The following is a 25,154-nucleotide window of genomic DNA, read 5'->3' as shown; positions in this document are numbered from 1 at the left end:
TTGAATTGCACTAGGTTTTCAAGGAATTACATTTTTAGGTTTAGGTTCGTGCTGCTCTCAAAGCGTGAACATCTAAAAATTGAAAATTAAAACCTGTTATGTCCAAATGGCATCACTGCATGGACAATTTGTGTTTCACCTTGTCAAACAGCTTTCCCAAATAGAGATGGAACAGGTTCCACCGCTTCATCCAAGCGCCTGGACATCGCTGCATGTTTCACAAAGGGCTGCATGTTTTACATGTCATTTCTCTCAAAAATTCATTACAGAGTGGCACTAGCCACTTTCTATCCCTCTATGTTTCTTCTGCATGAAGGAAATATAAAATTCTTGCTGGAATTTTGCTGATTCCCAAGCCCTCCACCCTTAAGCACTATTGGATGACAGTTGTCCCACAGTTGCATACCAAGATTTTCTGCCCCATAAAATTCAGACATGAATGGCTCACAGAAGATAAAACTCTACTGGGAAATATGGATTGTCTATGAGTGAAGGGCTATTGGACACAAAACATGTCTAACTAAATCCTGGAAAATTACATTCTCTGGTTTTAAGTCCTCTGTTGGTACACGGGCCCAAGATTCCTGTTTTATCCCAGGATTTGTTCCACCACCTTCCCTCACATATGACATGTACAATACTGCTTCCCTACAGAGCTAATCCCACAGACTTGATCAAGATTACTGCTCAGGCTGCTTGATTACCATTCCATCTAAGAAACAGTGTTGGACCCAGTCTCAGGAGAGGATCAGTCTTCGCGGTCAGTCCTAGAAGCAGAACTAGATCTTTACTAAAATTTGCTGCCCTGATCCAGCAGATCCAGCAGTTGGAACAAGAAGGAGAATTGCATCCCTTCTTAGCCTTAGCTCTGCCAATTCCCACCAGTTACTGAAGCTGGTTTTTACAGTGCAGAATCCAGCAGAACTAGATTGAAACCAACATGCTTTTTTCCCATTGAGGATCTGACTTGTATTCTAAAATATCTTCAATTTTCCAGTTCCTAACACAAAAGCCATCAGGAAGACCAGATATAGCCTGACGGGTTAGATTTTAAAGATATGTTGGACACTAATAATTTCTGCTGCCTTTGGTTAAGATCCTCAAGGCAATAATAATGGAAGCTTTAAAAATATGTCCCTTATTCATCATGGCTTTACGTCAGAAGTTTACTGCTCTAATCATTAACTAGCCTGCTGCATTATCTATGAAAATTGCTTGGTAATATTTATGAAATGTGACCTTTGTTAATTCAACGTTACAAAGTGTTGGATTCATTCTGTTTGCAAGTGGAACAGATTTCCAAATCACTCTGCAATTAGTACAGTTTGATCTAACCAGCCTATCTCTGCATGGGGTAGCCTTCTACTGAAACAGCAGGATTGCTGTCAGAAATGGAATGTATTTTCCGTATGGCTGAAAGTATGGCTGTGACACCTGCTTGCACTACATCATCTTTGGCAAAGGTAATTGCTGAATGAATATTCTCAATAAGGGAAAACAGTAACCAGACTAAGAAAGATTTTTGTTATGAGAAGTACCTCAGTTAACAAAAATAAAAATATCCGTGACCAAAAATGATTGCTATGTTTAATATCGTCAGCAGAAACCAAGAGGAAACAGGACAATGTTAGGCTGAAATGGGCACAATTAGCCATTCCACAATGGATACAGGTAAAGGAATTGCAAGTGACAACAGGAAGATTCAGGAGACCAGGGGAGTCGAGATCCTTTGGTGTGAAATTCTCCAAATCACTCCCAAGGCCACCAATAGAAGGGGATGGTAAGGTCCTTCCCCATCTAAAAAGTCCATCTTCCTGATCCACCTAATGCTACCACGGATTTCTGATTCTCACAGGACAACCTGTACAGCTTCAGCATATGTGGTGTTTTGGAGGAACCAAGTTTCACTGGAGCAACAAATGTGTTGGACAAGCATCACGCAGTGAAGCCATGTGGCACCATTCAGCAGCAGATCACTAGCAATGTGCAGGGTCTGCCGCATTATTATCATATTTTTCCATTCCCAGAGCTCTGCATGGTCAGTGTCAGCACTCCCATTTTCAATACGGGATAACCAATGCTCACTCCAACTGGGACTGCCTCATGTGACACACCACACTGGGAACAAACTGAGGATCTACCTGTCCCTGCGTTAGTCCCCTGAGTTTGTCCACTAGCAATGGACAAAATCAGAGCTTGGTTTGACAAGCCAGGTTAAGCTCTGATGAAATCTCTACGTAGACTCGTAAAAGACACCAGTCTGGCCCTGTGTTTGATTTTCCTCTAGCGTGACATCTGACTGTGCTTTCCTCTGCAGGAAACAAACAATCCTCTTGGATAAAGCAGGGACTGGAAAGCCACAGAGACATCCACTCTCATGTTCTGCTCCCGATGTGGGAACAGAGAAGGAGGCTGAGGCAGAGTTGGAATGGGATGGGCAGCAGGTCCTCATCCAGGACAAGCTGGTGCAGCTGCCCTGCAGACAGCAGAGCTCTAACAGGCCAAGGGTAGTTTGATGTGGAGGCAGCAGCACAGGCTGCAGGAAGCCCTGCCCATGCTCTGCTGCCAGTCAGTCCTCTGTGGTTCATGATTTGGTCCTAAAATTTGAAGCTGCCTGCAAGCCTGGGCAGCTGCCTGCAGTGCCTGATGAACCTCTCCTCTCCCTGTGTCCTTGACAATGTGCCGGAAAACAGAAGAGCTGCTAAGGAAACAAATGTGAGTTGTGCCTGTGAATTACCTGGGTTTCTTGGTATCTGGCTGAAAACTGTGGCACTCATTTCCAGAACTCACCACAATCAGGGAATCCTCCTTCCTCCACGTCACTCTGCTGTCTCCCAAGGGAAAGGAAAAAATACAGACGTTTGAACAAGGAAATAGCAAGTGAGAATACAGAGACATGTACAGGCTTTTATGATATGGGAACTGGGGAAAAAACAGGCTCCACAAGTACTGGTACCATGAGCTGCAGCATTACCTGCTAGTGGCAGTCGGGAGAGGGACCCTCTGACAGGCTGCATTCAGCACAGCCCACTTACCCTCCAGGTGCATTTATTTGGATACCTATCCCATTTCCCAAAATTGTTACCTAACGTGGAAAAATTTGGAAGGGGTTAAATCACGTGCTGTGAACCAACTGTCAAGAAGGAGAAGATTTGAGAGTGAACATGTGAAACCAGGGAGAAGGGGAACAAGCAGCTGCTCTGATGGGATGAACTCAGCCCCTCCAGGTGTCCCAGGAACACAAACACGTTCTCTGGCAGCCACGGTGAAGGCAATGGGACTGGCAGTGACTGCATCACTCAGAAGTGGGGCAGCAACAGCACAGGCATAGCTGCCCTCTGGCTTCTTGCTGGGGCTCCATCACATGCATTTATTGCAGTTGCATGTGCCCACACTGGTGCAGAATGGGTGAAGTCCTGAGGGGATCTGGCTGTCCCACAGTTCTGAGGCAGGCACAGATCCAGGGAAAGAGGGAGGCTGGGAGAGAAGAAATGGTCTGGCCAAAAACATGTCTAGAAATCCCCAGGGTCCTGCTGGAGAGCAGTGCTAGAGCCAGGTTCCTCCCCACTGAGCTGAGCAAGTTCCCCTCAGCAGCAATCAACGCAATGTTTTCTCTTCTCAGAATCAAGGATTGCTCCATCAGACAAAAGATTTTCCTCCTACTGGGTCCTTCCTCAAAGATGGGGCTCTATCTACCATCCACTGCTGTTCTCTTTCAGGAAACACATGTATGAGTGAGTGTGGTGTGAGAGCACCCTCACATCTTTGTAATGTCTACGACATCCCAGCATCCACAGTGTGAAATCCCCATTCGGTTTCACGTCTTCTCTTTGCCTTTTTTTCCAACCACTTCAGCATTTTTGAGCTTCTGAAAGTGTAGGAGTTTCTACTTTTTTGCATAACTAGGAAATTGAGAGCTGTGGTTTATCTACTTGTTTCCTGTGAAACAAAAAGGGCTGAGAGATTGGGGGAGTGTGTGGGGTGGGGTGGGGTGTTTAGATAAGGCTGCCTAGAGAGTACAAGGATGAGCATGCAGTATCATGAGGAGAGATTTTTCCCTGGGTCCCACTGGCATAAAGAGAAGACTGCAACCACTTTTGTCTGTGGAACTAGTGGACTGTGTGGATTTGGCTGTGGACTTGACTTCTGAGAAGTATCCCTCACTCCCAAAGGGATGTGCTGCCGCTTGCTGTCCCTGTACCTCTCAGGCTGTGGTTCAATGGCCACGGCAGCCCTCCTCTCTTGCCAAGGGGCCCTGCAGTGCTGGCCAAGCACCCTCTTCTTCACCAACGTTAGTGACATTTTCTGCTGTGAAAATCCTTTCCCACATGGCAGTGTTTGCCACAGAAAAGTTCTGTTGACTAGGAGGTGTTTTGAACAACTTGACAAGGAAGGGGCATGGAGGGTGAGGGATGGTCCATCCATGAAGATAGGGGCAGCACTGATGGAGAGCTTGGTGCTCCCCATCAGGCTGCCCTTTCCCATCCAAGCCTCAGCCCTGAGATGGGCTGGGACTGCCAGGATGGGGAAATGGCTCAGGGAAAGCAGGAGGAAGGCATGCCATGATTCAGCAGCACTCCTTTTTGCAGTCAGCATTCCAGCTGCCAGAAGAAGGCAAAGTTTCTGTTTGAAAATGTTTTCAGTTGAATATATCATAAAAAGTAATAACAGATATTTCAAGATGTAAACAGTAGCTCTTTTCCTCTAGCAAGAAAAAAAAAAGGCAATAAAGCAATTACAGCCTTTGTGTGTTGCTAGCTGTTTACTAACATGTAACATAACTCTAGGGATCAAAAGTGGGGGAAAGAAACTGGATTAAAGGAAATGTGGGCTTTTTTTAACTGAAAGTGTGCACCATAAAACCATTATGCTGAGAGGATGACTAATGTAACCAGTGTGTGTTTTGAAGCGTGTCATGAACACTTTTTATGCTTTCTGAACACACAAAGAGAAACCCCAGGAGAGAATTAATTTACAAATCTGATTAAGCATAGTGCCTAAGTGGCAAAAAGCATCATACAATAAATAGTAGACTCCACAGGTGAGCAAAGCTTTAAAAAAATAAAACAAACATACTCTACAAAGAGCCCAGATGTTTGCATTTTGGATAGTTTAATGTGTTTGATTAGATGTCAGAGGTACAGACAATGAAAACAGAGGTCACGTGGAAGTAATAATACTGACCTCTTCTTCATTAAGCCATCATACTGCCTGCTAGTGTAAAGCACATATCTGAATTTGGAAAGCAAAGGCAAGGCTGTAAACACAAGAATGAGTCCTAGGATAAGGATTTTCTGCTTGAGTCAAGGAAGACTTTAAGAGTATTGTTTGGCCAGTCATAGAGGAATAAGCAGGGGTGGACCAAGAGCCTGCCACCTCCTGGGGGTTTTTTCCCCTCACCAGAGACAACCTGTTCCCCCACCACTGACCCACAGAGTAGAGTCAATCTACCCCAGCACCAAGTCTTTCCCCTTGGGTGCAAGACCTGTGCTGCTTCACACAAGGTCATAACAAGGTCCTGCTCCAGCCACTTTTGGCACCAATCCTGGCTCCTTGAGTCTCAACAAAAGCTACCTTTTGTAGCTGGTTGTGTCAGCCTTTGTTCATTCACAGTTATTGGGTAGTTTATGATAATGTTTCAGAACTGAGCAGTACTACTGCTCAGCAATCAGGGGTTACCTCTCTTGAGGGACTTCCTGAGTTCACAGGAGTTTGGATGCTAATTACAATACCTTGTAGCCATAGATCAGGGGCGCCTTCAAACTCCAGACATGTTTATTAGAAGTCAAAGCTTTAAGTCTAACCAGTGCACTTCTGAATATTACACCTATCTTTTTATACAAAGGGAATATACTTTTACTAATCTTCTCACCCCCCTGGCATAACTGACAGCATACATAACTCTTAAACAACCTTCGTTATTTAATTCAGAAACAGAGAGGTGACAGAGTGACCTGGCATGACTTAACACTTTCCCATGTGAGTGAGTGGTGAAATGCCCTTTCCTAATACTGTCATGGCAGTTGTCTGATATAGGTCTACCTTTCACCATCCTTAGCACATCCAAATGGGAGGCAAAAGTGAAAGTCCATCCCTGTGTTACACTGGTCCCAGTGAACAGAAGAAGGACCATTTTGTAGTGAAAGCCCTGAACTGGACTTGAGGTATCCAAGTTACTACAAGTTACTACAGGTATCCCATTCCTCTAGTAAAGAGATCCAGGGATTTTTCTGGTTTTCTACTTCCCCTTTCATAGGGAAGATTTATTTGTAACTACTTTCTCCTACCTTTGTCTGTTTTCTCTGTGTTGACTGTCAGGTCTTCACATTAGAAAAAGCTCTCTCACTGTGTGTAGGTCATCTAGACTAGTCTCCTGTAGATACCAAGAGACCAGCAACAATGAAGAAGAGCTGAAGAGCTGCCAGTGTCCTGAGAAGGTGGAAAAAGGAGAATCCATTAAGTAATGCCCTGAAACTTCTTTTCTGCGGGCTGGTAAAACACACATTCACTTACACAATGCAGGCACTGTCAGTGAGGCAGGAAGTTGTGTCCTCGGTATCAGGTCTCTGTGCTGTAACTGCAGGGAGTCCAACACCTTGGACGTGGCTCAGGCAGAGAATCTGTGTCACACGAAAGAGAGGAATGGAAACAGCGTGAAGCCATCGGCAACAAAGGAAGGCGAACAAAAACAGGACAGAAGGGATCAGAGACACAGAGCCAAGTACAAGGCAAAAAAACAAACCTGTGGAAAGCTGGTAGGAAAACAAATAAAGTAAGTTTAAATTCTCCATCCTGCCTCCCAGTTTCTTCCACCTCACTAGCTCCTTGTTACTGAAATTTTCTCCCAGTGCTAAAATCAACACAAAGGACATGGCATCCCACATGACACTTGCAGGGTAAAACATCTGCTTGAGGATGAATCATAGAATCACAGAATATCCTGAGATGGAAGGCACCCACAAGGATCATCAAGTCCAACTTCTGGCCCTGCACAGGACACCCCCAAGAACCCCCATGTGCCTGAGAGTGTTGTCTAAACACTCCTTAAACTCTGTCAGGCTTGGTGCTTTAACCACTTCCCTGGGGAGCTTGTTCCAGTGCCCAACCACCCTCTGGGTGAAGAACCTTTTCCTAGTATCTAACCCATCCTGACACAATTTCAGGCCATTCCCTTGGGTCTTGTCACTGGTCACCACAGAGAAGACATTAGTGCCTGCCTCTCCTCTTCCCCTCCCAAGGAAGTTGTAACTTCAGTGAGGTCTCCCCTCAGTCTCCTTTTCTCCAGGCTGAACAGACCAAGGACCTCAGCCACACCCCATACAGCTTCTCCTCAAGGCCCTTCTCCATCTTCATTGCTCTCCTTTGGACTCTCTCTAATGGCTTAATATCTTATATTGCAGTGCCCCAGATTGCCTCAATGTTCACAGTGAGGCTGCTCCAGTGCAGAGCAGAGCAGGACAATCCCCTCCCTGGACTGGCTGGCGATGCTTTGCCTGATGCCCCCCAGGTTGGCCCTCCTGGCTGCCAGGGCACTGCTGACTCATAGAAAGGTTTGCATTTTGCATACATCGCATTTAGCAGATACAGTGCTGTGTGGGTTACGTAAGGCTGGGTCATAACCCCCACATGCTACAGCATCTTAGATTCTAGTCCCCAAACAGACAGAGCAGTTTAAGTGGTATTTTTTTGCACGCAAAATTGCTTTTGGCAAGTTGTCCCTTTTGGAGGCCATTCCTTTTTACCTCCATGATGTCAAAGAAGTGTTTTGGGGTTGTTGAGCAAAGATCTTTCCTTTGCTGGGATTTAGTGACTCAGGCAAAGCCCTGAACCCAACACTCATCTTGAAGGTTTAGCTGGGAAGAATTATAGGGAAGCTGCACATAGGATAATTGTTTGGCCAGACCTATGCATCCCACCTATGAGCCCTAAAAAAAGTAATCACTAAATCAGTCCTATCTACACAGCTATAGTAGGAGTCTGACAACAGTTAGATACTCATTAACATGATTGATTTCCCATTATCTAATTAATTACTGCAGATTTCACATTTTTATGTTACTTGCTTTGCCATTTGTCCAAGAACAGCAAATGGCTCATCACCACAAAGTGATGGCACTGAATTTGTACCTTGCATTTTTCCCCAAATTGGTGCAAAACTCCAATCAGGCACTGGCAAGAGTGGCCCAGGAGGTCCCTGGGTGCTCCATCCCCTGCCCAAGGCTGGAGCCAAGCCTCTTGCCAGCTTCTCATGCTGGAGGTGCCAAAGGTTCCCCAGGTAGCCTAGCCCAGTGCCTCGCTGTCCTCATCAACAGAACATTTTGCTGATATCTGACCTCCTTGTTGCAGCTTCTTCCTCTCTTGGATGCTGAAAGCTGATGATTTCCTGCTTGCACGAGCTTTTTTGTTGCATAAGGAAGGGAGCTTGTTACAGTCATCCCACCTGATACTTCACTGTTTCCTTATGTATACCACGAAAAGAGAGTTGGCCATTTTCCTTGCTTTAGGTGGAATAAGAGACTGCAAGACAGTGTGAAATCAAGCCCATAATTTTTTATTCTAAACCATACGTTACAGATACAGTTCCTACAGAGTGCTCATCTAACATTCAGTTTCATTTCTCCATAGGAGTAATTAGCTTGCAATGAGGAAAATCATTTAATTAGGCCCACAACTGATTAGAGCCTGGTGCATAGCCTATTGAAATAAAGGAGAAGACACAAATTGATTTCAACATGTTTTGGGTCAGACCCAATCTTCCAAAGCAAATAGAGAGATAAGACAGCATCTGCTGAGTATTCACCTGCCAAGTCTTTGTGCTGATCTCTAATTTTAGGTCCTACAGGCAATTGTCCAGGTTATTTACCACCTGGGATGTTTTGATCTTCTCTCAAACGTGTGTATTGATGTACGAGCTCTCTTATCTCTAGCACGATAACACTGGCCCAACTATACCAGCAGTATGAGGCTCAAGATCAATACTGATTCCTCCATCATTCAGCTGAACAGCATTTTATTTACCTAATTACTAATATCTATTAAGGTCCTGGACTGGAAAATCTTGACTAAGCAGTCTAAAATGTGTGAGTTGGACATGCTATAGAAATGCAGAGTATTATCATCACTGCACAATATGGGATGTAACTACAATCTTCCCATCACAGATTCACTTAGTTCCCTTACAGCTTACACAAATAAGTGACAGAATCCTATGGCTGGCAGTAGATTTTCATCAGCCACATTAGGTATTATTTTTTCCCTACTGGGAATAGAACTCAGCAATTTGCTTACATAATTACTGCAGGCCTATAAATATGTTACAGATATCTGTCCTCTGATAAAAACCTGTTCTCCCATATAGGTATGCAGACACTTGGCTCCTGGAGAATGGCTGTATGGAAAGACATCACGGGTCCACCTCTAATTTCCTTCTCATCTCAAAAGCTGATTCACCCAGATTACAACTCAGTAGATTTTGCATGTCCAAGCACCCAGGTGAGCAATTTCCATGCTTGAATTTGTAAATATAACTTATTCTTTCTTGGTTCCTCCTCCATAATAAATATTCTATAAACTAACAGCCTCTATCTATTTTATTGGTCTCCATAGGACACATGAACTCATTCTTCCATATGCAGACGGATTTTCAGACAAAAGTGCAATACAAATTCATTGGAGCTTCTTCTTATAAACTCAGCAGACATTACTGACAGATACCCAGGATGCCGGTTCCTCGGGTAGAGAAATGCTATGTTTTTTACTTTACAGAATCACAGAATCAATTAGGTTGGAAAAGACCTCTGAGACCATCGAGTTCAACCTATGACCGAACCATGTCAACCAGACCATGGCAGTAAGTGAATGCCATGTTCTAAGCATAGATGTCATTGAGACTTTGTTACTGACAGATTTTGTTCATAAAGCCCAATTGGCTCCCTCCTGAAGGGGACATTCTGTTTGCCAAAGGCAGGCTGGCTTCAGCTCCCTTTGCTAGCACATGTGCACAACCGTGCTCTGTTTCTCTCTCTGTCCTGGACTGCAGCAGGGTGCTAAGCATTAAGGCTGAATATTCTTTTACTGCTATATGATGGGCTTTTGTCAAAGTTACCTAACAAGAAGGCCACTCTAACAAAGTGTGTCTGAGCCATGATTTCTTCAAAGCCTCTTTGCATTGCACTAGTCTATATATTGTGGAAGCTTAATGCAACAGAAGTGTACACAAAGCCCCTTGTGGAAGCTTAATGCAATACAAGCATACACAAGGACCCTTTCCTACACCAAGGGAATGTAATAAGACCATGACATGCCTGAGATTCAGATCTGAAATCGTGTAACAAATCCTTACTCTGCAGTATATCTTAATGCCAAACATGCCAGACTGGGGACTGGGACACCCAGCCCTCCTCCCAGCCCTTCTCCTGCCTTTGCTGAGTGACGCTGGCCAATTCTTTCACCACTGCCTTGTTTCTTTTTTGTCTTTTAAAATGAAAGCAGTGACAACACTGCCTTCTGTGAAGTGCTTCCAGTGTGGCAGCCTCAGTGAGGATTTTTAGGATGATGCTGTTCAAAATCTCCAGGCATGGTTTAGGCAGAGCAGGATGATGGGAGTAAATCAGCGTCTCTCAAGCTTTTCAATCTATTCCTCACTTCAATCAGTTAAGAATAATTTCATGCCTGATCACAGAAATGGCTGCAGGGCCTGGCGGCAGGGTACTGCACGTCTCGCTGCTCGGGGAGTGCTGGCGGAGAGGGGCAATCGAGGTCCCTGCAGCCAAACTCTCAAGGACGCTAAGATACAAATGTTGTCTTTCATAATAACAGCAATTAACAAGAAATGAACGTTACAAGGGACTGGCATTCAGTTTGAAGTACCTTTTTTTTTTTTTTTTTAGATTTGACTTTTAAGCGTACGTGTACTACAATGTTACATAAATCCTTGCTAAATCCCAAACAAAACCAGGAAAAATTCAATTGTTTTGGGAAAGCCAGTGACTCAAACGGTGCAGCAAACAACTGGACAAGGCCAGGCAGCAAGCTGGGCTAGTGAGCATCACGTAGAGAGCCCACCAACTCAAATGTGTGGGAGTCATTCGGGTCCATAGGACCCCACAGTATCCATAGTACTTGCTGCTGTGATCCTGGACCAAGCTACTCTCCAAGCCTATGCCTGGGTACAATTCAAGGGGTGTGACAGGTCAAGGACCAACCCAGGAAGCACATGGGGTGAGATTGCACAGACATGACCCCTCCACACCACACAGTCCCTCAACACTGCAGCAGCAACTCGTTAACCCTGATACCCCACATACCTTCATGTCACGTAACCTCAGCTTTAAGGTCTGAAAGCAGCTCCCTAATGGGCTGCCACACATCTTCAGGCACTTTGAACTTAAAAAACTTACCCCAAACTAAAAGCAAACCACACATAAAATAGAGTGATGACTAAAAGCCACATGTGCACCAGTAGCAGTCCAGAGGAGACAGAGGGCCAAGCCCTGCCCTCTGAGATCAGGGATGGAGAACGGTCTTTGATCTCGCTTTACTTGGCAGAGTAAATAGAATCAGTGTTTCCAATTGGGCTTGGGCACTGACAAAACTGTTACTTCTGAAACTTCTTTCTATTCAGCTTTCAGGTGTTTTGGCTTCTGCACCTAGGAAACAGAGTTCATGATCTCAATCACAGGTAAAATGAGAAATTAAATGGGATTTGAGATGCTGAGTCAGGGAGCTGAAATTTGTCAGTGGCAGCCCTGAGTGCAGATCCCCTCCTGTGTGGGAAGTCAACTAACTCTTTGCTGATTACTTAAACCTTGCAACACTCAAGGAAACAGGGGGATGGACTCCAAGGCACAGTGTAGGGGGTTATCTTTGAACACAGGGATAAGATGCAGTAGGGAATTTAAAAAGATAGAAGAAAGATACATTCAATAGCTGCAATGAGCCAAATGTGAAAAGCAGCATAGGCCTAATTATTCCTTTAAGGTCATAGGTGGGGAATAGTGAATGAAGTTGCTCGAATTATTGATTGTCAGCTTCAGACCTCTGCCCTCACCACAGCTCACGGCAGTGAGCTGTTCTGATGTCACTGATCTCACATGCTATGTCATGCCACAGGACGGATTTTGGAAAAGAAAGGCACTGTAACATTTAAAATTGTAAATACTGCCACTCCAAGCACCAAGTGCAGGCTGCAAAGAAACCGCAAACAGTTCAGGTTTTGGGGTGTGGCTGCTGATGGCTGTCCCTTCTGCTTCTAAATATAAAGTTTTTCAAACTTCACCATGAAGTGACAGCTACCCCTTATCACTGAAGGCCAGCTGTTTCTCTAGCACTCAGCTGTTCCTGCTGCTTGCTCATAGAAATGGAAAAAAGCTATTTAGAGACGCAAATCTGCAAAGCCTTTGAGCACATGTATCTTAGAGCCCATCCTTCAGATCTTAGAGTAATTCGGTTGATCTTTCACACCCATTTTACACCTCTGCACCCACACTGAGACCACCAAGGCTAGTCCTGGTTCCCTGGCACCAATAAAACCACATCCAGAACTATTCCTTCTAGGTATTTTAAAAGTTTTTATAGTGCCTCCTGAGATGGACTCAGTTGAGTTCACTCCCTGGGAGATGCACCTACAGGTCAATGTGTGTCACTGCTTGTTTGGAATAAGCCGGCCCATGCATTGTCCTTCCCAAATGCGTGTGGGTTTACTCTGGATTTCATCAGCAGGGGCTCTGTGTGTGTGTGTGGGGGGGGTTTACACAGATTCTTACAGTTCAAGCAGACTAAAACAGTTTATGACTCCTGGGGCCAAGAGCCACCATGAACAAAGATCAACTGGCTTTTGTGATTGCACTGGTCCACATTTTGCAGTCCTCAGCACCACTGCATGACACTTACTCATGCATAGTTCAGCTGGCTCCAGTGGCTCCTCTCTTCCCAAAGCAGCCTTTCTATGCAGGGAAGGCTAGAAGGACAGGGCCCTGGAAAGTAACAATATCAATGTGAAATTGTGCTCAATGACCTTAAAGCAACTATCTTCAAAATACTTCTGCCCACATTGAACAGCAGAGAGAGCAATCACACTGAGTCTGATGTTTTTTACCCCAGGAGCGGCTAGAAGTTCTGGGTTTGGGTCCCAGGGAGTGCAGTGGAGGCTGAGGCAGCTTCAGTCCAGCAGTCAGAGCTCTGAGGAGTGTTTGGTCATTGCTCATTGTCACCAATGGCCAGTGGGGTGCTCAGCACAGGCCATGCACCCTCCTGAAGCACTGCCCTGTGCAATGCTGTGCTTCTTTGGACTCCTGTGTGTTTCCAGAGGCAAACAGTGTGTGCTCATAGCGTGGTGGAGAGAAGCTTCAGACCTTCAGAGCCTCAGTAAATCCACACCTGAATCCTGGGCTTTCATACAAGCATATACCACTTTCACCAAGGTGCATTTATATACCCAGAACATTCATCTTCCTTTCTGGACATATGACTGATTCCACAGCGCATGTACAAAACAGTTTAAGATACATTTAGACACGTATACAAAGAAATATAGGTGTTCTGAAGATCTGAGGTCCTGCTGGATTGCTGTGGCTGCAGAAGAGAACAACAGTGCCTTATCTATACCTCTTTGCATCTTTTTCACTAAGCGCCCTATGCATGTGGTCAGGTAAAGGGAACTTTCTTTCCTGTGTGGACAACGCAGACCTATGCATATATGGTTTCATGCTGTTTCCTAACAGAAAGCAATGTCAAATAGTGTCTAAACCTACTTCCAGTTAACAGCAAAACTGCCATAAGTTTCAATGTGTTTACAGTGAAAACTGCACTGTCTCACCCATATGCAGCAGAATTTCAACAGTTCAAGCAGCGAGTGGAAAACGCTGCAGCAATTTCTTTTTTACCTTCGTAATCTATGCACCAAATTCCCTTCCACCTTGTAATTCACGGAGTCAGACTTTTTCCAAACAGATATAAAATTCTCTTAAATTACAATCACAATGCTGCTTTCTTCACTGTCTTGTATTTTCTCTTATCCCTTGTGCCTGGACTAAATGGCAGTAAAATGTGATCTGTGTTTCAGCAATGTTCAAGAGCCGCATTACAGTTGTGCATCTGAGGCAACAAGATACAGATTTAATACAAAATCAGGTGTAATGTATATGTGGCTTTACCTCAATGCTGCAAAAACAGTAAAGCATAATCCTTCTTTTGATCTGAATTGCTATTATCCTCTTAAAGGGAAACTGGCTGACATCTTTTGCCAAGGAAAAAACACACAGGACAAATATTCTGCATCTCTCCTATATGCTGAATAACTCTTACCCAAACAGCTCTATAAGAACCAACGGGACCACTTGTGTGCCTAAGTGCTATCCTGCAGGAGGGCTGATTACAGGCTTCGGCAGTTCTGGCCTGAAGATGTACCAACGTGTGATCACAGCACAGCTTAAAATATGCCTATTTTAAAACTACTTGCTCGTGTTAAAACCAGCCAGTTTCAGGCAGCAGCTGTGCAGGAGCCATCCGAGATAAGGATGCAGAGCTAGCAGCGCAAATAGGGTGGTGTGGACAGGAAAGGTGCCGGGCTCCTTCCTGCTTAGCCTGCGCGCCAGGAGCCGGGCTATTCTGGTAGATGGATTCTGTGTACCCAGATCACGACAGGCAGCTCCATGTGCTGGCAAGGGCTGGAAAGCCGGCAGCAACTCTGCCCGCATTTCTGAGAGCTTCCCATTCCTCCTTTTATTCCAGCAGGCCGGACTATTGCGTAGAGTTCAGCAATTCCTTTAAAACCTCCGTGCGCGTTTTTGCAGCACCGCTTGTCTTCCTCTCCCGCCCGCGCACTGTGAGGGGGGTCACGGGGTGCTCGTGCCGGACGCCTTTTTACAGCATCTCTGCGCATCCCATTTGTATCGCCTTTTCCGTTCCGACTTATTTCTTGCCGTACTCCCCACCACGGAGTACCCCACCCCCGTCCCGGTCCCTCTTTCCCCCTTCCCTCCCGTTTCCCGATCCGTGCCCGCCCTGCCGCGTCCCCTCACGGCTCCGCGCGAGGGGAGGAGCGGAACCTCATCCGGGCCCCGCCCCTCCGCCTGCCTCTTCCTCACGGCAACGCCACGCCCCCGCCCGCCCATTGGCTGCCCCCGCCCCGCTCCCCGCCCCCCCCGCCGCGCGGCACGCGCCTCCCGCCCCATTGGCCCCTTCCCCGCCCTTCATTTGCATGACGGCGCAGCCACCAATGGGCGGCCGCTGCCTGCTTAACATGCAAGGAGGCGACCAATCAGCGGGCGCGGGGGCCGGGCCACCACGTGCTGTTGCTAAGCTTCGGCTTCTAAATTGTTACTACACGGGCGGCCAATGGGCGCGGGCGGCGGGGATCTGTCAACATCCCCGGCCCCGCCGGGGGGGGCGCTCTGCCCGCCGATTGGCCCGGCCGCCGCCCCGCGTCCCGCCCCCGCGCCCGTCCGCGGTCCCCGATTGGCCAGGCTGGCTGCCCGTCGGCCGTGTGTCAAATGTAGGTTGAGCGAGGTGCCTTAAAACCGGGGGCTCGGGAGTCCCCGCGCGTGAACTCGGCGCGGGGGGCTCGGGACGGGCAGCCATGGAATTGAACTCCCTGTTAATCCTCCTGGAAGCGGCCGAGTACCTGGAGCGGAGAGACCGAGGTACAGGGCGCAGGCGGGCAGTCGGTCAGGCACCCGCAGGCGCTCCCCGCCGCTCTCGGCCTTTGTTGTGCGGCGGCCGGGCCGGGGCAGCGGCCCCGCGCCCGCACCTGCCCGGGGGGGACCCGGGCTGCGCCGGCGGCACCGCGCTGGGGGAGCACCGCTGCTCGGAGCCTGGCTTGTTTTTTATATATAGAGAGATATAATTCTCCAAACAAACCAGAGGCGGGTGTTCTGTGCCGCCCTGGATGGGGACGGTGCGTGTGCAGCGCTCAGGATCCCTCTCGCTGCTCCGTGTGTGGCAGTCGGTGATTGTATGGCAGCTCCCCTCCCCCAGCGCAGCGTGACAAGGGTTTGCATGATCCGCCTCGTTTTTAGTGTGCACTCCAATAATCCTCCTAATTTCGGCACTTCGGTGGTGGTTTTTTGGTTTGGTTTGGGTTTTTTTCCCCCTTTTGGTTTACTGAGTTATGGGGTTTTTTTGTGTGTGTCTCGCTTCTTTAAGAGATGCCAGAATAAAATGCAAACAAATCAACCGGAAAAAATTCTGTTCTTTACCCTAGCGTTCCTGCAAAGGAGGAAAAAATTGCATGGAAAAAATATATTGCCACTAATGCTGACTTTGTCCCTAGAAGCAGAACATGGCTATGCATCAGTGTTACCCTTCGATAGTGACTATTCCAGAAAGAAAACAAAGGCAGGCACCATGGCCAGAAAATCCCAGAATAACAGGTAATAGACGCACCGCTTTTTCAGAATGAATCGGCAGCTTTTCCAACGTGTCTATCTTATGTGCAGTGCATACATTTATGAAAAATAATAACTAATCCAGTGTCTCAGTTTTCCCCATCCCGGTAGTCGCCATTTTTCCCCTGGATGGGCTTGGCTCTGTTTTGATCTCTCATATAAACACTGCCACGCGTACACCATCTCCTTAGTACTCACTGCACTTCTGAGCCATCCGCCCTCATCGCTCCTTCTGCTCCGCGCTCACCGACAGCGGCTTTCGCTGCAGACCCAAACACCATCATCGCCACCCAGATTTCTCTTTGCATGGCACTAATTTCCCCCCCCCCCCCCCGCCCCCCGGCATTTATTTATAAACCACAGGCAGCGATCCGGCCGCCTCCCCCCCCTCGCAGCCCGAGCAGATGCAGCCTCCGGTTGCGGCGGCGCTGGGCTGCGGGCGGGGGAGCGGCGTGTGCGGGGCGGGGGGGCACCCACCGCAAACTCCAACTTATCCCGCCGGCCCGAGGTGAGGAGATGCCGGCGCGAACCTGACCTCGCCGTGCGTTCTGCCGCGCCGCCGGGTCGCCAGCCCCTCCTGCCCGCCCGCCGCATGCGGATCTGCCACAGCGCACGGCTCGGTCGCTCCTGGTGCCGGCGATGGCCCGCCCGCCGCTCCGCCGCGCTGGCGGCGGGTCTGTTGTTCCCCCGCAGCCGCCGCTACCTGCGCTGCGATGGCAGGGGCCGAGCGCTGCTGTGCGCAGGCTCTGCAGCTTTGTTTGCTGCTTGGGCAGCGGCTGTGTACGTGCAGGAGACTTCCCTGTCTTGCAGGGACACTGCCGGCCCCTGCCTAGAGCGAACCCAGCCCCGTGCTCTGCCTGCTCTGCTTTGCTCTTCCAGGGCTGCCCCGGAGAGGACCGAGGACCGTGCCCAGCTTGGGCCTGCTTCGTCCCGGAGCAGCGATGCTCTGCCCCAGCGCAGGCTCCGCTCTGCATGGTCATGCTGAATGGTGGCTCCTGTAGAATAGCCTAAAATGAACTTGGCTTGCACGTGACTTGTTTTCCAAAGGAGCAGAGAGTCTCGGCAGGCCCGCTCGGCTCTTGCTGCTCCGGTGGGCATCCTGCACAGCGACGGGGCAGCCGGGCCGAGTGGTGCTGGGGAGGTGCTGGGCAGATGGCCAGGAGCTGCTCGTGGGGCACCGGAGGTGCAAACCGAAATCAAAAGCTGACTAGCTCCCTCCTCGAGAAAAACACGAGCTGGTGAGCGCCCTGTTCGTGCCTGCCGTGGCCGAGCAGTGTGTCTTGAGGATGAACTGAGGGGGAGCAAATTGTTCCCCCACGCCCCTGCTCTGAGAAAGGCCACCATTTTGGGGGATATTGATTGCAGTACTCCTACTTTTTTCAGTTTTAGTTGAATTCTTTGTCTCATCTTGGAGCACAGAGAAGACGTCAGTGCATTTTGAAAAAGAAAGTCATCAGGAGTGGGAGGCGTGTCTTGTGTCCTGAGACACTTCGCTCCTGGAGATTTTTAATTATTTTCTTATAAAGTATGCTCGCTGCCTTTAAAAAAAATTCAAAACAGGTTTCATAGGATTTCTAGCTGTAAACTGCTCCTCGATTTGTACAGATTTCTTGTCAGTTTCTTGCATTCAGGAATTCTGTGTTACTTACAGAGCTATTATTCCATCATTTTCCGTTCTTAGGGCTCTTGTCATCCACTGTAAAATAGTTATTTGTCTGAACTGTAAGCTGCTTTCAGGAGTTTTTAGGAGAGGATTTGTAATCTATCAAATACAGCAGAATTAAAAGATTTTTGGTTACAGATTTGCTGGTGTTATTAAAGCTGAGGCAGACACATCTACTTGCAGTTACCCTCCTGCTTTTTTTTCCACCTGCAGACTTATGTTTATTTACCTGTTCAGAGTTTTGCTCTGATTCTCACTCCGTAGCAGTGGCAACCTTCAGAAATGCCATCCTGCAGTGTGCAGCAGGATGTTTACTTACACTTTCTTCTAGCTGCAGTGGTCAGATGAGGAATGGGTCGTCTGTGTAACAGGACAAGAGGATGCTCGTTGAGGAATTGTTTCCAGTGTTGTCACCGCTGGGACAGTGGTTGCCCTGGTTCAGCACGGGCACTGGCATGGGAAGCAGGGGCACATTGCTGTAATGCAGCTCACTGTTCCTTCAGGGACAGGGCGGCAGCAGCAGGGCGCTGTGGGCACCTCTCCATTGTCCTTATGGGCTCTGTGCCTGTGTCCAGCAGTCGCTGCTCACATTTGCCTGAGTGCTTAGATTTATGGGGGAGAAATTACCCTTACATTTGAACATGCAGTTGAAAATCCATGAGGTGCACCAGCATCACTGTTTTATTTTTACTTGGAGCTTAGAGGCTATAGGCACCAAGCCCCAGACTAGAGTCTGAATTTTTTATAAGACAGTTAATTCTTCCTAAGCAATTCAAAGACTAACAGAGAGAGACAACTGCCCAAAGTTCCTAGGATCTGGAGTGGTCGTGGATGATGTGAACCACTGGGCAAAGCGTTTGTCCGTATTGTTCCACCTTAACCATTTTGCAGAGGTGCTGGGTTCGGAGCATCAGAGGCAGGCAGGTATGACTGCATACATGCCTGAAATACATGCCTTATTATTGCATTATTTTTCTGGATATAAAAATATATACTTAAGGTCGGAGGAGTAGGAAAGGAGCAGATAACCACACATTCCAAATCTGCAGGGGCATTGTTGTTTTCATCATCTGTTTTTGTATCCTGCTGCTTGCAGCATCTGATCAGATTAAAAAGTGAGATACACATATATATGTGTATATATTTTTTTCATGCTTTATGAGCTTTACATATATAAAAGCATGAAAAACATCTTCCTTATTCTTGGAAAATGAGAAAAGAGGGAAAGAGGAGGAGAACTGTCAGATGTGAGGAAGCTTGGTGTGCTGTACCCTTCTTCTTTGTTCTGTATTTTCTTTATATTTCAAAACATGTTGCCTGCCTGTGGGGAGAAAAATGTACCCCATGTAGCACAGGTGTGCTGGGCAGCCCCCGTGGGCAGGGGGACATGGATGGATTCCAGCTGCCCTGTTGTTCAGCAGGGGCACTGATCGACACTTCCTTCCTCCGCTGAGGAGGGGGTGATGTTCATGTAAGAAATCACATCCTGAGAGCTCCGTCCCCTGTCGATGGCTGGCAAGGCCCAGACCCACAGGAGAAGGGGGAGAAAGGCTCCCTGTCCTTTGAACGGGATGCTTGGCTCTGGGCTAAAAGCTTGCTGGCCTCTTGACTGCGACTAAGTGAGAAGTAATTTTGACAGGTCCGGATTCATGCAGGGGAAAACACCTGCAGAATTACATTTAATTAACCAAAATCTGTAAGCCTTCTGTTCACTGTAGGAATTTAACATTTTTGCTTTGTCCACCGCTAGCTTTAAATGAAAATTGAAAGCAGGTGTTAGCAGTTTGTTGATAAACAATATTCTCAGGGGTTATTGGTAGCAATCAGACACAATTTTTAGCCATTTCTTTTTCATTTGTACATTAAAATAGTTGATGTTACGTGTTTTCTTCTCAGCTTCCTGCGATGTGCCCTTTCCCATGTCACACAAACCAAACTGCTTTGTTTTCTCTCTGGCTTGCCATTCGTACTGTGTCCTCAGCTGAGATTCAGACTTGTTTCCCCCCAGTAATTTTGACCAAAATCCTCTGGCAAATGAAACTGGATTCTTATGTTGTGAAGAGGACAGGAGATTAGAGAAAGCCACAATATTATTTTTTGCAGGGAGGTAAACCTAGGTCACATCTTCTTGTTACAATAATACTTACCAGGTACTTGACTACTGTATAATAAACGTCTCCTCTTCACAGAGCAGTAGCTGTATGTGGCTCCTAAAGCAGTGCCATGCAGTTTAATAATTCTTCTTAAGGTGTCGTTGGAATTGAAAAGAGGCATAAAACAAACAGCTGGATTTAGTGAATAACAAATATCCTAAAGTCAAACTTGCTGTTTGTTCCAAGGAAACGGATAGGTTACACGTGTGCGATGTGCCGAGGAGGAATGCGACACAAATGTGAAATTTGGTGACGTTTGCTCACAAGGCAGGGCAGTCTGACAGAGAAACACGCAAGCCTGCAGAAAATTGGGCTGCTTCTGCCCTGGCTGTAATGACACTCACTAGGTGTGGGGTACCTTGAGCTGCATGTGGGTGTGAGGTGCATATGTGCCCACGCACAGGGGAGCTCGGGCAGCTGCTTTGCCATGAAAGGGTCAGAAATAAGGTAAAATGAAAACTAAAATCTTAGTGTTAGATGCCAGTCTACTGAGGTCACGGTTAAATTTACTTGCAGAGAAAGGAACTGGATGTCGGTGGTGCAGTGTGTTTGGCCTGTTAATTTAGGAGCTGGTTTACTGAGGGAGAGGGAGCAAAATAAATGCCGGCTAATAAATATATCTTCTTTATCAATTAATATTTTTGTTCATATGTTATATAAATAGACTTGTACTTTGTGTTGTGTTTTGGCGAAGGGTTATGTGTAGAAAAAGATGAAAGCTGCATTTGGTGTTTCAAATAAAAACACAGCTTCATGTCCGAATTCCTCTGTTGCTGTTGGCTCATGGCGAGGGTGAACCTGTGGCCCACGAAACAAGCCCCTTGCTCTCTGCAGATGTTATTATGTGCCCATACAGAGCAGCTTAGGGATTGCAGCCTGATTTTTATTTTATTTTTGCTTATTTTTTTTCTTTTTTTTTTTTTGTGGGAGGCCAGGAATAAAACACTGCAAAGCAGACTGTGCAGGCACAGCTCCTCTGATTTTTTTTGCCTGGATTTCTGAATTCGATAGATCCTTCTGGGTTTGCTTTCCTAAAGCTGGCAGCACAGGGACAGCAACTGATGTCACCGCGCATGGTTTTAAAACTGAGGCATTTTAGTCCCAATGAAACATCTCGCCAACAGGCCTCTTGCCCCTGAGGAACTGCAGTAGGTCTGCAATGTTTGGGAGCTGCACCGCTCCTGCAATTGAGGAAAACAAATCGCCACCGTATTAGAAGCACATTCGGACCTGGCCACTGCAAACATGTGGCAGCACAAACTTGAATGCGATCCTGGAGACAGAACTCTGCATCGAGGCTGTGCCGGTATGCCTGGTTCCCAGATCCCAGCTGAATCTGCAGAACCGGTTAAATTTTGCTATGAGGAGAATGCAAAATTAATTTTTAGTGGATTCATTCCGTACAGGCTCGGTCTTTGACAGGCTGTGAGCAACGTGTCCAGTTTGAAACAAATGGAAAAAACCCAACAACCAAGGAGCAGTGAATACTAGGCAGGTCACGTGCTTATGTTCAGGTTTATCTGGTGCTTTTCAGGTGCATCCCACAGCAGGTCCTAGGTATAGACAGGGAATTTCCTGGAAGTGCATCTGGATCCTTCCAATGAAAAGCTGCATAGCAGTCGCATTCACAGAGGACTGCAGGTGTAAACCTCGTGCTTTTACACACCTGCTCTTTTGGGAGTGGGAACTGGATGTAGACACTTAATGTGTAGCACCTTGTAAAACTTCTTGCTCTGTTTGTTCTTACTTTTTTGGCCTGGACAAAAGGTGAAGTGCAGGCAGGGTAGTTTGCACATGGCTGTGTGACCTTAGGTGGAGTTATATCCTCTGCACATGGGTTGTATAACACCCTGGCAGCCCTGCCTGTACTAGAAAGCCCTGGCACGGGTGAAGTGCTTGCCACTGTTTTAAGCACTTCGTTAACTAGCCTGCTTTGCTCCCTATAGTGCTTTAAAATGTGTTGGCAACTGGTAGTGTATTGGTGACTCACGGTCTAGACCTTAATACTGGGCAATAAACTTCAGCAGTTCTCTGCTTTTGTCAGGAGCTGTGCTGGTTTCCCACTGACAAGATGCCCTATCTCGTGGGGTAAATAGATGGAGAAGTAGGGAAGGTGTGTTAATACTGAAAACTTAAATAAACTTAAGGCTGCACATCGTGCATAGAGTGAAATCTTAACCTATTATGCATGTGAGCAGTTCCTGCTGGCTCACCTATAAACTAGCAGAAAGTGGACTTGGAGGGGGCCATCACCTTTTCTGTTTTAGTCTCACCATCTGAATTAGCACCTATCTGAATTACTTAGGGTGAGTCTGCTGAATCAACGGAATTCTCAAATGCAGTACCTTGAATTGTTGTTTGGGGAAAGGATGGTGGAGGGGGATGGCTCTGAGGATGTGCTGTTGGAAGTGGCAAAGCATCGTGCAGGCCAACATCTGCATTTACTTGGCTCCTCTTTGTTGTTTCAAATCTTCTTTTGACAGTTTCTTCACAAAGAAAATTTAACTGCTATTTCGTAGCCAGTGAACTGCTCAGCATTTGCTAAAGGAATATTAGAGCTGTCTCAGGTCAATGGTGTAGTTTAGGCAGCAGCGTTCCTGATCTGTGATTTTGCTGATGATTTTTTTTATTGGCTTTTTCCCTTTTTTTATCTGAATTTTTTATTGTCACCTTTTCATCACTTCTACTCCCAACTCTGCCAAGTGAACCTAAGCTAAACAGCAGAAATCTTTCTTCTCTTGCAGCCTTTTTTTTAAGGGCTCCACAGACCATTTGTGTGAAAAACACAGTTATACATCTGTCTCTTTTATGTAAATACACATATAGATATATCTTCTTAGTTGTGGCCTACATCTTATCTTTTACTGAAGCAATAAAAGACTCCATTTTGAAACAGGGTACGGTGGTTACTGGGATGTGTGCAGAACAGTTATGTTTTTTTCCCCTCACTTCAGGTTGCATGAACAGCAGAAGGAGCTGGATATTCTTGCAATATACGGTACTGTAGACAGTGAAGGAGATAAAAAACAATATTTAGAGAGAAGTTCACCTCTTCTGTAAATAAACCCAACAACAAAAAAAACCCCATCATGCTTGTGATAGGGCATTTAACTTGTGTAGGTGGAGCAACTCTCAGGTAAATGTCAGGACTCTCAGTTTTGGTTCCTGCATAGGGCCTGATGGTTGAGGCATTAGTCAGCCCCCCCCACCTCCTGAAGTGTGTGGCTGGTGCCACGTTTGCACACTGCAGGCTTTTATGTCCCAAAGAGCTCTGCAAAGAGGCACACACCCACCACTGCTCTGTTTGGTAGCTGGGACAACCACAGTCGTGCCCCTCCAGAGCTGGTCTGGCAGGACAGACCCCAGGAGAACACAGGGTTCAATCATCCTTTGTCGACCAGAGGTGCCCTGTGGGTGTGCTGCATGCAGGATTTCCAGCTGCTCACTGCATCCTCTCTTAACCCAGCAAAACACCCAGTGTAAGCTAAATTTCTTGGCCGGTGGTTCTTGTGCTGTCCCTGTGCGTGCTCACCGGAGCTGCCGCGAGCTCTGCTGCAGCAGACAGCTCGGAATGGGCCAGTTCCAGTGATTGTGTTCATCTTCTGTCTAATTGCCAGAAATGTCAAGGATTTCATGCTATAGGGATGAATCCAGACCTCTCTTCCAGAGTTCCCTGCAAACAGTGTCTTTATGCCTTTGACAGGCCCACTGGGCGTGTTTGGGGACAAGGGTACCCTCCTGAACTTCTGTTTCCCATGTATGTTCATAAACATTGGTGGATTTGGCAGTAGTGTTTGCAAATTTTTGTAAACATCGGGGTGGAGGAAAAGTTTGATCTCTTTCTCTGTAGACATGTAGTAGAAAATAAAAACCAATTTCCCCTTATTGTAGTCAAATGGCAAAGGCAGTAAAACCCGTCAAACCAAGCCCACCCTGCCCTGTTTATGTAGCACTGAATATGTGTAAAACACTTTCAGTGTTGCTGCATTGGTTAACAGCACTTGGGAATACACACATTACGTGATTGTGGCTCACTTGATGCAACAAGTTTAAAAAACACGTAGAGAATTCCTAGGCTTTTCAGAAAAAGACAGCAGGTAGTGAGTGACGTAATTGATGTCTTGGTACCAACACTGAGATGCTTTTTTGTGAGACGGGATTAGCATCAGTGCTGAGCCTTGTAAGCATTTCAGTTTTACCTGCAGAGGGGCAGTTCACTGAAGTGCTTGCAGGATCAGGAGCTGCACTGGTTTGCGGGTTTGTTCACTGGGTGTTTGTTTTCCTGAGCTTCGCTTTCTTTTTCCCCCCTCTATGGATGGAGTGATGCTTTGTCATCAGTGACACCCAGGTAGAGCCGCAGCATCCAGCTGCACGTGTGTGTGCAGGGAGAGGCAGGACAGCTCTCCACCAGGCAGCGTTTCTGCGGGAAGGCTTTCTCCCCTTGGGATGTCGTTGCTTGCTGGAGGGACTGTGCACCTACCCCTCCAAAAAAGCCAAGAAACTGTGCACTCACCCTTCCTTGAAGCCCCCTCGGTCAGCTGCAGGCTGGGGCTGCAGCACGCTGGAGCAGAGCTGCTCTGACATCATCTGCCTGCCCTAAAAGCTGCCTCCGCCTCTGGATCTTTTGATCCTTACGTGCTGGGCATGCATTCGGTGGGACAAAACTGAAAAGTCTGGAAAATTGCTTGTTTTGAAATGGTGACAGTAACTTCATTTTAGGGATGTTTTTAATCTGAGCTGTATAAATAAATAAAATTAATATTTTCAGCTGAATCAGTAAAAAAAAAAAATCCTTCAAGAATTTAGGGCTGCCTTCTAATGGCAAAAAACCTGAGGCATTGGTTGGGGAAAAAAAATCTCCAATCCTAGCAGATTGGAAGAGGATGGTATACTGCTGTGGTCAGTAGAGACAGTGATATTTTTGGTTTCTTTTTCTGTTTGTAGACTCAGAAG

At 46.9% G+C, this 25,154-nt stretch overlaps 1 protein-coding gene across 3 annotated transcripts in view; it reads left to right on the top strand.

The window, feature by feature from the left end:
• The first annotated feature begins 15,350 nt into the window (after positions 1-15,350).
• Positions 15,351-25,154, top strand: part of MXD4 (MAX dimerization protein 4) — a 38,703-nt gene continuing 28,899 nt past the window's right edge. The window contains exons 1-2 of one of the 3 annotated variants that reach the window (XM_017820750.1): positions 15,351-15,641; positions 16,271-16,370. In XM_017820750.1, the coding sequence (XP_017676239.1) occupies positions 15,578-15,641; positions 16,271-16,370 (164 nt within the window). In that variant the 5' untranslated portion in view covers positions 15,351-15,577. Of the gene's footprint in view, positions 15,642-16,201; positions 16,371-25,154 lie in introns of all 3 variants that reach the window. The other 2 variants (XM_017820752.1, XM_017820749.1) reach the window with 2 other exon arrangements.

The sequence above is a fragment of the Lepidothrix coronata genome, unplaced genomic scaffold (assembly GCF_001604755.1).
Source record: "Lepidothrix coronata isolate B3197 unplaced genomic scaffold, Lepidothrix_coronata-1.0 Scaffold85, whole genome shotgun sequence".
NCBI lineage: Eukaryota > Metazoa > Chordata > Aves > Passeriformes > Pipridae > Lepidothrix > Lepidothrix coronata.
Note: the sequence above shows the minus strand (reverse complement) of the source record. Positions and strands in the feature narration are given on the sequence as shown.